The sequence below is a fragment of the Haliotis rubra genome, unplaced genomic scaffold (assembly GCF_003918875.1).
Source record: "Haliotis rubra isolate DU_JTF1 unplaced genomic scaffold, ASM391887v1 Scf101, whole genome shotgun sequence".
In the NCBI taxonomy this organism is placed as follows: Eukaryota; Metazoa; Mollusca; class Gastropoda; order Lepetellida; family Haliotidae; genus Haliotis; species Haliotis rubra.
The window spans coordinates 1,181,510-1,195,107 of record NW_025764904.1 but is presented as its reverse complement, the minus strand read 5'-3'; the positions used below and the strand labels follow the sequence as shown (position 1 = coordinate 1,195,107).

The window sequence follows — 13,598 nt, the reverse complement described above, 5'->3', positions numbered from 1 at the left end:
AAATTCACCACCAGTGTGTGATGATGGATAGTGCTGAAAAAGTGGACCTCTATTTTGAGGAAGCTCTGAGTGGAATACCTCATCAGAACATTTTAGAAAGAGCAACAGGACAACAGGATCTGCTAAACTATCGAAGATTTCGGCTCTATTGTTTTTAAAGTACATTGCAATCCAATGACGACCACTGTTTTGTCTGATCTCAATATTCACAATAAGTCCTACACCTTGTCTTTGCATGAGAGGCGTGATTATAGGAAGCGTATCTCTGGCATACACTCCCAAGACATGTCTCTGTAGGGTTGAATCACACTGAAGGGCACACATCAACTGCGAAGCTTTCATCTCTGTGTTTACTTGATGAAGACGTTTCGAGCCTGATCGATTTCTATGATGGAGTTTCTTTCACTGAGAATGATACAGCTCAAGGTTTGGGTTAGTGCAGTTTTGAACTCAATTTCCAACCGCACATTTCCAGATTTCACCAGATTGAGGTATTCAGATTCTCCACACACCTCTTCCAGCTCGTAGACAAACAGTGCAATTCCTAACAAAAACTCTCATCTGGAAATGCAGTTTCCTCGATTTTCTCTCCAAAGTCCCAAACCATCAAACATGTTCACATAGCTGTTCACATCATCAGCACGGGTTGGACGTCCAGGTACACTGACACCATTCACATAGAGGCTGACAGTTTTGAGCATGCTTGATTGAAAGTTGAAAGGATTCCCATCATGTGCCCCATTCAAACTCTTGCTTTCCAAAAAGCCAATGATGTAGCGGTTAGCAATGGGGTTGGACACAGTATCAATGGTGTGCGTCAGTTGAGAAACGGGGATGCTGTTGATCTTGACCTCAGACTTAGTGAAAGGATAGAGTGCATTGGAGTTATTTTGGAACAGGGTGTTTTGAGCTAGGTTCAGTGCCGGGTTGACTTTGAGTTTGCATATTTGGAGATATGCATCGAGTAACTCAATGGTATACTCTTCTTTAGCTTTACCACTCATCAAACAGAAAGCAGGTGATGATCTGTACAATTTCAAAGTCAAATCTACTCCATTGATCAAATGTGTTTTCATGCCAAACACATCTTCATGTTGGTACTCAGACATCCAGTCTGGGTTAACCCTCATACGTTCGGGGGCTAGGGGGTAGCTGTTGTGTGATGTGTGTAATGCCTTGGGGTATTCCAAGTCAACCTCGAGGATATAACCTTTATTCGAATCTGGTGCGATGCTCATAACATCGACCTCCTGTGACGCCCATTCGAACCCCCCTGTGGGTAGATACTGGCTCATGGCCCAGCCATACAGGTTGTTGGCGTCGAGGTAGAGAATGTGATTGGTTGGCTTGCTAGGGTCGTAGCCCTTAACGTATTGATTATTTGCTTTCGCGTATCGCTTGGTTGCCATGGAGATCCCACCTCGCAAGCCTTTCTCAATGAATAGGTGCATGTCATAATCTGTAAGCAATTCCAACTTAACTCCGGTCTTTTTAAGCAAGGCATCCCACGACAGACCTGGGCTGGTGTAATACCATGTGGGGTCGAGTTTATACTGCTTGAAACACGTCCGCCTAAACGTCTCAAACACGTCGGCTAACAGCAGTACATCTGTCCTCAAGTACAGGTCATGATAATCCCCCAGGTTCTTACAACCCAGTTTATTCCATACGTTAATCGCGTGCGAGTAATCGTCTTGGGATATTTCCGAGTCTGTCAGATTGCTGTAAAATTCTCTGATGGGGGGTAGTCTGGTCTCGGTGAACTTGACCCAACTATCCATGTACTCATAAGGGTACACACCCTTCCTCATAAGCAGGGGTCTAGTCTCGGCGTCTGTGTATCGGTCGGTGATAGGGAAGGTATCGTTGGCCTTGACCAGACTGTCTAATGAAGACAATAGAAATTGTACTGAATCTATGAACCTAAGGCCGTTTAAGCTGAAGGAGATGTATCTCTCCATGTTGTTGGGAATGCACGTTATATTACCATCGATTTTCGCGATGGCCTGCATGATTAAGTGAGAGTCGTACCCTCTCAAGTTGTGAAAGACAACGGGGATGTTTATTGTCTTAGGGTTGATTCTAAGCTTGAGGTTACATCGCAGCTGTGAGCCGCGCCTCTATACTTACCGGTTACGTGGCAGTGATCTCTCACCGAATCACCATTCAGTGGTGAGTCACACACGTGACAGTTAGTGCTACAGGCGTGAGCTAGCCTGTCGGCTCGGGTCATACGCATGGGAGCGACTCTATACAGTGCATTCCTAATAATTTTTCTTCCTCCTGCAAACACTTTAGAAACCTTTCAGCCGCGTCAGGGCCCTATACACTACGGGAGCTTTCGTTTCCCCATCACAACGGACGACAATGTATCCAAACCCACAGGCTTCATGCTCCTGTGTTTTGAGTGTGGTGGGGTACCCCAACAGCCTCAACTGGTTTAACCAAGGCTTCAAAGTCGGCGTATATGATATAAGGCACAGACATTTGGTTCTTGTGGTTACCGAATTTTAGGATATTGTCACCTTCCTTAGGCATGTAGACTTCGTATAGCCGTCTGCCCCACACCTTGGCAATCCTCCGGTGGGATTCTAATAAATCAGCTCGTGTGAAGCCATGTAGGCACCGTTCGCAGAAGTGGGTCTTTTCTCTGTGTGCCGATTGGTCATACAACAGCCTGCTAAAGTGTTTTATCCAAGCGTGGTGGTACTTGTCACCTCGCTGGATCATGAATATATTGATAACACGAGGGGGTTCCCCTTGGGGTTTCTCCAACGGGCTGACCCTGTGCACTATTGTTGTGTTACCTTCGTGCCCAAAGACATTTATAGCTAGATTATTCTGTTTTTCTATTTTAGTTATCTGGGATATGGGGTGGGTTCATCTATACCATCCCAGTTGAGCCCATCGTCTTGGGGATAACTAGAAGGCCTGTTCGAATTAGTGCCAGCTGGAAACAAGGCTGACCTGATAGCTAACCTCAAGCAATCGTCTCCTCTATTCCTGACGTTGACTATGGCATGTTTTTCCTATAGTAGGGAGGCAAGTCTAGGTATGACCCGCCTCTGAACGGCACGTAGTTAGCTATGTCTAGATAGACATTATCGATTTTATCTACAGTCCACCCGACCCCAAGTGTGTGTAGCGTTCTAGGTATTCTCTTATCTGCTGAAAACTAGTATCGATTGATGCGTCAATGGTCTCTATATGGGTCACGACCTCTTGTTTACCCCGAAGTAAGGCTGAACGTGCTCAGTGACACCTCCCCACTTGCTTATCGAGTGACATTTTAACTGTGATTTGAAATTTGATACTTCCTAGACTGGTTAGTTCCTGGTTGACCTTATCAGCTATCAGAGGTTTGATATCTGCGATATCTATGTTCCTATCAACATGCATACGCCAGCCTCTCAAATAGTTGCCTACAGCACGCTCAGTGCGCACGAACTGTAGGTCGACAGCTCTATTCTGCCGTAATAGTTCTACAAGCTGTGGTTTCCTCATGCGGGAATATCCCCCTAACCCCAAATCACGTGCCTGAACTTTCAGTTGTTTTACAGTGGGAGGTTTTGCTACGGGGGCATGTGATAACAATGCGATTAACCCGGCTCTCCCCAAGTTTGAATAACCCGTGAATCCAAGCTGTTTTGCTTGAGCTTTTAATTGTTTTACCGTAGGAGGGGCTTCTAAACCTAGTAATTTCAACAATGCTGGTTTGGGCATTCGAGAATACCCAATTACACCCCTCTGCCTGGCGACCGCTTAAAGTTCACCAACAGTGGTCATAGTTGCATACACACCTAAGAGAACCAATGTCTAATTGGCCCACCGTAAGGTAAAAATCAAGATACACCTTATCGATTATTCCCTCAACCCACCCGGAATATGCGCAGCATAGTAGGGTGTTTTGTATTACTTGCAACGAGTCGTCAACAAGTATATCTATATCCCCATGCACATCTACTCGCCCACCATCAAAGTAATTCCAAGTGTGCCCAGCCCATGGCACATCAAACCCTACTTTTACCATGATTGTAAATGAGCACCCCTTATATAGTTCCCTAATAATCATGGGTTTGAGGACACTGATATCTATACTTTTCCCCACATCCATCTGCCAGCTGCTCAGGCAACCTTCCCTGGGCTCAGTTTCCACAAACATAGCTATACGTAGGTGTGTATAATCTCTAATTGGGACACTACACTGTTATCTTGAGAAATCGCCTACGTTCTTTTATGTAGGCCTTTTTATTCTCGTAGATGAGGTGATGTCTGACTACGTTCGCCCCGTGAGCTTTGCATAGACAGTAGTGCCCTTTAACCCTATACCGCACACAGAACACACGTGGTTAGGGCTTCCCATGTGGAAACAACAGTACCCCTGAGTCCTGCATTTCCTACCACAGGCCTCAGTCTTCCCCATAAGTATGTATTCGCATCGGTATGGAGCAGGTCTCATGTTTAGCATACTTATATGGGTATTTAGTCTAATTGTTTCAAGAACCAATGCAGTCGCTGCTATACCCAGCGCTATGAAGCCCAGTTCACGGTCCATTTGCCCCTTGGATGGTGTGTAGTACTGAGCGAGTGTGGGTTTATTGAGTGGTTGCAACCGTTTACCAGTTAATAAGTAGTATTCTTTAAGCTCGTCGTCAACATCGTGGAATGTTTGAACGGCATGGTTTTCACGCCTGAGTTGTTCGTTAATGTAATCGATCCTCTGGAGGCGTTTTTTAGCGTACTCAGCCTGTGCTGTTTGTAAGTTCTCAATAGCGAGATCGTGCCGCTTTCTCTCTGCCTGTATTTCAGCCGCGTGTGACTCTCGTAGTTTCGAGAAGAGGAAATTACTCCCGGAAAATGCTAGGGCATTCACTAACGCCCCACCGACCATCATAGCTATCGTGGCCATCTTTACTTCATAATATTTTCAGGTAGTATCCCTTGTTTTACTAGGATGTCTTTTGTAGCCATCGCCATACCAAGGTTCATTATGAGCATACCCATATCCTGCAGGTTGAAATCTAGCTTGATAGTTGGTTGTTTAAGCACCATTTTGGTCAACCGGCGTATCCTACGGCTAGACTGGCGACCACTGTGGCGTGGTATGCGTCGTTGACGAACGTTTTCCCCTCAGACATTATGTATATGATATAAAAATATTAAATTATAACATGATGTGCGGGTCGACCTCTAATTGGGGAACCGGATCACCGGAATCCTTAGGATTCCTGTGTGGGTCTCCCTCCCTGGGATTCCTGTGTCGTGTATATAACCACGAGATAGCCACGGCTGCAGTTACACCTACAACCAACAAGAGACGCTCCGGGTGAGTCACCCTGATAATTTTATGTTGGTTACACCACCGTTTTTTACCGGCAGCTACTCTCTTAGGATTCTTCTGCCTGGTTACTGTGGGTTCCGCCAGTTGTGGGGTCTCCTCGGGAGGGTTCACCTCCAGTTGGGGTTTCTCCAACGTGGGAGGGTTCACCTCCCTGGGGGTTTCCTCCAGGTGTGGTGTATCCTGAGCATCCATCTATACTATTATTATTATTTTTCCTCTCAAATTGGCAATGCTTTGCCGTAATAATCGCCGCCGTCACCGGGGCTAACAACATACCATATTTGTGGTACAGCTCGCAGCTAATAGAGCTCAAGGCGTGCTCGATAAAAGGGTCTTTCTCGAGGTCTTCCCACAAGTAAAGTCGACGCTCTGGGGGAATGGGAAGGAAGTATGACGCAATACCAGTGTATATCTGGGTCATAGCCGATCCTATTGTCTTTGTCATTTCTGCTCCGAGCCGGGACTCGTATCTAGCGTACAGCTTATCGATTTCTTCGGCTGTCATTTTGTGAATTTTATCCGGAGTGTACTCCCCAAAGTAATGTTTGGCTTTGCCACCAACAGCCAACGCCACCAGTTTCTCTCGCTTGCCATCGTCCACTTGGGGTACCAACAATTGTTCGAGCAATTCCTCACACTCCATCTTATAATATAACAAGTAAGATTTAGTTTTAACTATATAATACCCGATGCAGGCAAAACACAGGGAAATGAAGGTTAAGTTGCACACGACGAACACTTCAAATACCATAGCTATAACTAAATGCTAAGCATTATACTAAGCATTGCTAAGCATTGCTAAGCATTGCTAAGCTTTGCTAAGCATTGCTAAGCTTTGCTAAGCTTTGCTAAGCATTTGCTAAGCTAAAACACCCTATATGCTACTGGTTGGTCGGTCTTGAGCACGAGCTTAGCATGTTTAGTTTCAGCGAGCTGTTTCTTCACCCGTTCCCGTTCTAATTTGCTCATCACATCGTTCTCTCTCAAACACTCCTCGAACGAATCCCTGTCCTTGCAATGAAATAAGGCCACCCATCGCGTCTGCTCCCTGAGGTCTTTCAACACCGAGTTGAACTTCTGCGTTAGTACCCAGACGCTGTGATTTGCGTGCCGACCGGAGAAGGCCAGGTACGATAGCATGTCTCTCTTTTTTGTTATCTCACGATTAGCGCTGCAGTCATCCAGTATGAACAGCGTCGGTTCCCCTTTAAATTTCTCGTGAAGAGCTTTCAACCAGTCCTGCAGGCGTGTTCCCGGGTCGACTTTGTAATACGTCCGGGTCAGTCATGACCAAAGGTCTTTCCGTGTATGCGTTTATTCATGCTCAGAGTAGGGCACATGATAACGATGTTATCAAACACATCCTTGTAGTAACCCTCCAACATATCCAACGAAACGGTCTTCCCACAGCCAGTCTGCCCACACACTATGGCACAGTGTGGGTCGCGGGGTAAATCAGTAGGCAGTGGCCTACTGCCATCAGTAGATGGCTTGCACGAATCTCCCATTGTCTATATTAAGTTGCGCGTCCATAATAACGTACAGATATAATTTCAACTTACCAGCGGGTTGAGCCTTCTTGGTAATCTGGATAGTAATTCCTTCGCTGCCATTGTCTATTCTACGACCACTACCGTGTAGTTTATCGTCATCCGTGGATCGCATGTCCAACCACAGCGCGCGTACTTGTTAGTTAAGTATTCACCGATTTGCACGGAGGATAGGTCCAGGTCTTTGGCTATATACGGATGTTTGCTCGGTAGCTTTTTTATCTCATCCCACTGCTGGTATGGCCTCATACCATGACTGAACAGCTGGTTGGGCACGCCCTCGATGGTCACTTCCACCTTTTCAATCTCGGGGTTGAAAAACTTCTCGCTGTCCCTCCGGAACGGGTCGTAATCCTCCACGGGGACGACCAGGATGCCTTTCATCGATCGCGCCGGCACGTTCAGGTTGATATTCCACACAGTGTCGCTCTTATCTCGTACGACTGATCTATGCCTCAGTATGCGGTCGTACAGGATGGCCATCTTCCCAGAGTACTGGCTTCGAACCTGCCTGGCCAGCTCCGGGCTAGTGACCATGTCGAACTCCAGAGAGATGTTGTCTATGGCGTAACTGGCCTCATCACCGTTCGGCGTACGCACTACTTTGCTGTAGTCGTTAAACGTTAGCTCGTATTCAAGCCTATCACCCAGCGCGGCCTGGTAAAACGGCGCGTGTCCCGTGAGCAACTCGAAGTCGAGCGGCACGCAGAACCGGTTCCCGTACGCTTGAGCGATGGCCTTTTCACCGTCCGTGATCTTGTCTAGCTGGTCTTGCGTGAAGGCATACCCTATGCGCGACCGGGTCGATTTGCTGATACCCTGGTACACGTCATTGACACGTTCTCCCTCGCTTTTCCAGAGATCCCCGTAGCAGTGAAACACGTCGCTGTCGTCAATACTCAACACCTCGTTACCGCTGATCTTGATGGTGGTTTTCTTGATGATGGCTCGACCTACGTTCCGCACTAGCTCACGTTTGTCGTTGGTGGAGGTCAACGTGAGGTTGAACGCAAGTCGAACCGTGCCTGGTACAATGAGGTCATTCTCGCCAAGGTTTGGAAATCTAACCAGCAGAGTTTGATTCTGGTCTATCTTGCTGGGATTGTTGGTGATGGTCACCGACTGGCGCACGGCTCTGGCGCCTAGAGGCTCTCTTGATCTTCTGAAAGGATCTAGTTTTCTACCGTACATTGTTATATAAATGAAATATATTTTAATACTAAATAATGGCAGAGTACATACCTATGGATGATATGTGGGATGATAGTGCCCAGGCATTCGAGGATGACACCTCATTCACTACCCCCTTAAGTACTGAACTTATACAGCCAGCTGTCAACGATTATTACAACGCAGTTGAAAATAGAGACAACATCAAGCCGTTGGGAAGGGACTATTCCAAGTTTACAGTCGATAATAAGGGCACGCTGCGATTGAAGGCTTACCCGGAGATCGATCTCATGAATAAGCGCACGAGAGAACCGCTTGCTTTGTCAACACTCACCAGTCGCCATGGGGGTCAGCTGATCCGTGATGAACTAGGCTTCATAGATTACGGCGGCGCGCGGTCAAAGCTTCCCCCCGAAGGCCGTCCAAGATCTGCAAGCAGCCAGGGCCAATACTGGGGATGCTAAAGAAACGTCGGACAGTATCGAAAAACTATTGACCACGTACCATGACAAACCCTTGCCGGGTCTCGAATTTCCCCTGAGGGAACTGCGAGGCCTAGACGAAGCCTTGAAACATGTACGCGGAGAACTAGTGAACAACATGGGGAAACTTAATGAAATCGATGAGCACATTGCTCGCGAGAAAATAAAACTCACCGAAGCGGATGGTGATATGAAACGGCGTATTGAGGAGAGAATAAAAAACTTGGAAGACGAGAGACGGACTCGGTTGGAATCCGCTTCCTCTAACCGGGAAGCCCTCCGATCCCAGATCAGTAGAGTACGGGAAACCATCGATCGAGTCCTAAATGAAGACACCACGCTAGCTGACAGGATTCGGATCCTGTTCCGGGAGCAAGGCATCACCATCGCCAGCATTCTGACCGCATTGGGCTTCATCATATCAACCCTGGTGGTGTCACTGACGCCTGCCGGCGGCGGTGGGGGTACCCCCACACCAACACCCACAGGTGGTGTCAAAGAGTGGATAAAAAAACTCGGGGAGGCCCTGGCTAAACTGGCTGGTAAGGCTGCCGAAGCCCTACCCGGCATCCTGGGTAGCATCGTCTCGTGGCTGCTGGGTGCTCTGGCTAAAACTGCCACGTGGCTTAGTCAAAACCTGTGGGCAGCCATTGTCGCCATGGTGGGTTTGGTGTACGTAGCGGCTAAGAAATTTTTAACCAAATAAGCCCCAAAGCTACCCCACCAACCACCAGGGCTGTTTTACGATCGATGTGCTGCTGATTGGATTGTGGGGCCACCCCCACAGGGGGTGTTGGTTGAACCCTAGGCTCCGGGGGTGGCGCCACTATACCCGTTTCACCGGTCGTGGGTGGTGGGACGTGGGGGACGTTGACATCGAGGTTGACGCCCAACTTTTGGTCCGCCGTGGCTACAACTATTTCGTTGTTGTAGCCCACCACTTTTTTTACTCTCAGTTGCATATCACTCGGAGCCATGTACAACCCACGTCGAACCGTAGTCGACTTTCGACCTGGCATATTCCAACACGTCTTGGTAGCGTTTGATGGCACTCGGGAGATCAACTGGAGCATTGATAGCATCCTCTACGTTGACAACGAACTGTTTCTGAGCGTCGTAAGCAGTCCCCTTACCGATAATACTGGAGCGCGTTTGCGTCTGCGCACCAACACCGCCCACGTACGTTCGAATCGAGTCGTTTAAGCGTTCAGTGCCGGCACGCGAGTAAACCCTTCGGCGTGTCCAACATAAACTTTTCCCAGTCATCCGCTGCCCCTCCTGATCAAACCTCCAGACTCTGTACTCCTTGTTGGCATTGAAAGCCATGTAACGGTCATCCCACTCGTTGGTTGTGAAGAGATGATACGACTTGTATCCCCAATCTTTCACCAGCAGTTTGCTGGCTTCCACAAGGGGCATTTGGTGAACGATGGGGATACCCAACCCGTGGTTCGGCCCCGGCAAACGCCAATCCGTCTTCGGGTTTAGTTCGAATTCGTTGCAAATACGTTCATAGGCTCGCCTATCGTACTTGTTGTTTAATGGGTTCCATGCATTGTCCTGTGGGGCGGGGCGCTGATTTCTTTAAGGATCGCCTGACCTGGTAGTACCGTGGAACTTGAACACAGACTGACTCAGCGGTCCACGCCGAGTGTCGGTCAATGTCACACCACACCCGTTGTAGCGCACCACCACGGCGAAGTTGACTTGATTCTGCCAGAACTGCATCGGGTTGTTGAACCAAGCATGAACTACCTTAAGCGTTAGTCACCGAAAATTTATACAGGCTGAACACATCTAAAAGCTGGGCGTTGAAATACATCCATCAGCAACCCGCGATCTTCATGGGTGAAAATCTATGTCCAGTTTAGGGTAAAACACTCCAGGGGAGTAAGACACTCCTTGCGAGGATGCTCCTCCTTGGGAATACATTTTAAAACTATTATATAATGAGCATATATACTCTAACATGTACATAACACTTCCAGGAATAACGGCGGTGAGGCCGTTCAGCTGACGCACGCGATCGATAATACGTCCTGTCAACTTCGAAGTCGCACTCTGCGATATCACCTACCTACCGCAATGGACTAACATCAGCGCCAGCAACAATAAGCTGTTCGTTAGTGGAACTTCGCAGCCAGATAACTGGCGGCTACTACAGCGTGTGCTCGCTAGCGATGAGGTCTTCAAACCCTGGGAGCCGAACTCAAGATGAACGACTCAAACGGCGGCACAGTGGTGTTAATCAACAACGGAAGAAACTCCTTGAGGCTCGGCCGGCCATTGGCGAACACTTTCGGTATATCACCTGGCGAGATAAAACCAACAACAACCGTCACAGGCGCGAAGTTACCGACCTAGTACCGTACCGAGCTGTACATTCATCTAGGTCAGGTGAGCACAACGTACAACATTCAAGGGGTCACCCTTCCACTATACTGAGAGCGTGCGGTGAAAGCGGAGAAATACAACGACGGTAGAACCGAGTCGTTTTCACCGCGGCAGTATAAGAGGTTGACTCAGGGCAACATACCTGAGCTGATAATATCGGTGTTAGATATAAATCATAATCCCGTGAATATAGGATACCTCAGCTTAACGCTTCACATAAAATGACCAGCGCACAAGGGCCGGGGTGAAAAATGCGTCAATGTGGGGATCTCCGACCTCCGAGGACACACAGCGGTTTCGGCGCTCGAGAGTAGATGGTAAATTATGCGCCTTGCAACTGAAAAACAACATTTACAAGCGTTGAAGTCCCCTCGGTGGAGCCCTAGGTGATATAGTAGATACCTCAAAGGCGGTAGTCAACACTAAGTACACCCTAGTCACCACCGGTAATGATAATTGGATAATATACCCATCGTTCGGGGGCAAACTGTTCGACTTAGGCGATGTTGAGAGCACTACCGTCGCCCGAAACAAGCCATATATGCTCGTCTTCACCGAAGATGACAAGTGGGTGTTGATACCAGATAAAGACGACTGGTTTCTCAATATTAGGCTCGGCTCCCCCTACGTGTTCACGGATAACAAAGACAACCACCTAAACAAAGTCGTTAACAACGGAACCCTGCTCGTGGCTTACGTCCCGACTCAGAGGCGTAAGCGTAGTCATCAGCCCAGTCGCCAGTATGGCAGCCCACATGCTATCGAGTAAAGCGGGCATGCAAAGCGTGACATTGCAGTTGGTGTCTGAATTTGAAGGCGTGGTCAGGATACTAGAGAGTCTACCGGCGAACTCAACACTGATCATCAAAGTCTACCTAGGGGAACCATCGGGGAATGATGTCGAGATCGTGAAGGGGATCAAACTTGGGTGGGTGAAACGACACCAGTATCACGTTTGCACAGTTTACGTGCGGGTGGGTGTCGGCTCCAACACCAGTCTGCAGGGTGTCACCGTGATCGTGGAAAACACTATATCACTAACCAAGATCTTCCTACCTGACAACATACACTTCATGGGGGTGAAGTTAACCCCTGAACTATTATCAGAAAACCAGTTGGAAATTATCTCGTAATAGTATTATAGCAATGACCAGTCATCGCCCCAACACTACACTTAACGACCTAGGGGACATGGAGGGGTTCGATCAGCCTGGTGAGGAAGGCTCATACGTCCTACACTTAAAAGACAACGTGTATAGGCGGGCAGCAATGGCCGATCATCTGCCCAAACTCACACTCAGGGACCTAGAGGGATTCGATCAGCCTGGTTCGGAAGACGCCTTGTACGTCCTACAATTAATAGGTGGTGTGTACATGCTGATGAGCCTGCCAGACGACTTTATGAGAAATCTACACAACCACTTTATGGAGTCCGAATGGTTGCTCAACATAACCCTCACCACACCTTACGTGTCTTTTCATGATGGTAGGTATATCGCTGAAATTAAGAACAGTGGTATCTTGCTCGGGGGGTTTCAACCCGACGGCTATAAACAAATTAGAATTTCCCAAATCCCAAATCACCCTGGTTACATGTTAGATCTACCCAGGGGCACGGCACAGTTATCATTTAAGATATACTCTGACCTACCATTTCCTAAGTTTATGCCCCCAGGCTCCACATTAATCATAATACTCTTTTTAAAAAACATCCGTATGAAGTACTCATTGGGCCTTTTATCTGGGGTGAGCATACAACTTGGTCATGTTGGCTTTGACCCTGACTACCATTGTAATATCATTATCTGACGGGACTCGAGTGGGGGTTGCTGCCCCCTAATAAACTCAAGATATTTAGGGTAGGTAGCCAAGGATTACCTATTGACCTTTCCACTATTCACCTATCTGAGGATGTAGGCCTTATAAACTTCAAGTACGTTGATCGGTTATTAACTGATACCCAATTAAAAATATTTCCCCAGATATATTATAGGCACACAGAATGGGGCTATACCCAGTCGTAGAGGAAGTAGCGAAGACCCTGGAAACCGTAGATGGGGTTCGGCTTGAGGCAGTTATGTGATGTGAAGCGCCAACTAGAACAAGACCGCGACACCGCGAAAGCACTATGTAAAAGTACCATAGAGCTTTCAATATCGTGGACGGGGCTGACGCTGCCCTTATGGCAACCAGCATGGGGCTGGGAGCGGCAGGTGTTGGGTTGTTAGCTACCATCGTGGCTGCACCTATAGTACTAGGTATTGAAATAACAGCTGGGGTGGCAGGGGTGTTAGGGTTGGTGCTTAAGTTGGCATCACGTAGACTGCATCGTAAGGCATTGAAACACGACGAGATCAGAGTTCTGGCTGAAGCAAAGCTGAACACAGTAAGTGAGCGTATTTCCACTGCACTCACTGACAGTAAGATCTCAGAGGAGGAGTTTAGTTCAATCCTCTCTGAACTCACAAAATATAACGAAATGAAACAAGAGATTCGATCCAAGTCTCGTAAGTCTGCTATCAGCGAGGATGATAAAAAAAAGTACATAGAACAAGGGGTGAAAAAAGCCCGGCAAGCCTTTATTACAAACACCAAGGAGATCATAGGCGATTCACATTAAACTGTTTCATCGAAGTAAACATGGCATAGTGCCATAGCGGC

General features: G+C 47.7%; 1 protein-coding gene across 1 annotated transcript; it reads right to left on the bottom strand.

Moving 5' to 3' along the window:
• Positions 1-557: 557 nt before the first annotated feature.
• On the bottom strand, positions 558-1,109 carry LOC124268969 (uncharacterized protein F54H12.2-like). Its single transcript, XM_046703996.1, has one exon. It carries the CDS (start codon positions 1,107-1,109, stop codon positions 558-560), a length of 552 nt encoding a protein of 183 aa, XP_046559952.1.
• Positions 1,110-13,598: the final 12,489 nt, after the last annotated feature.

What these genes read in the sequence shown, in the direction of transcription:
- LOC124268969 (XM_046703996.1), bottom strand. Translation starts at nt 1,109, where the DNA reads ATGTCTGAGTACCAACATGAAGATGTGTTTGGCATGAAAACACATTTG.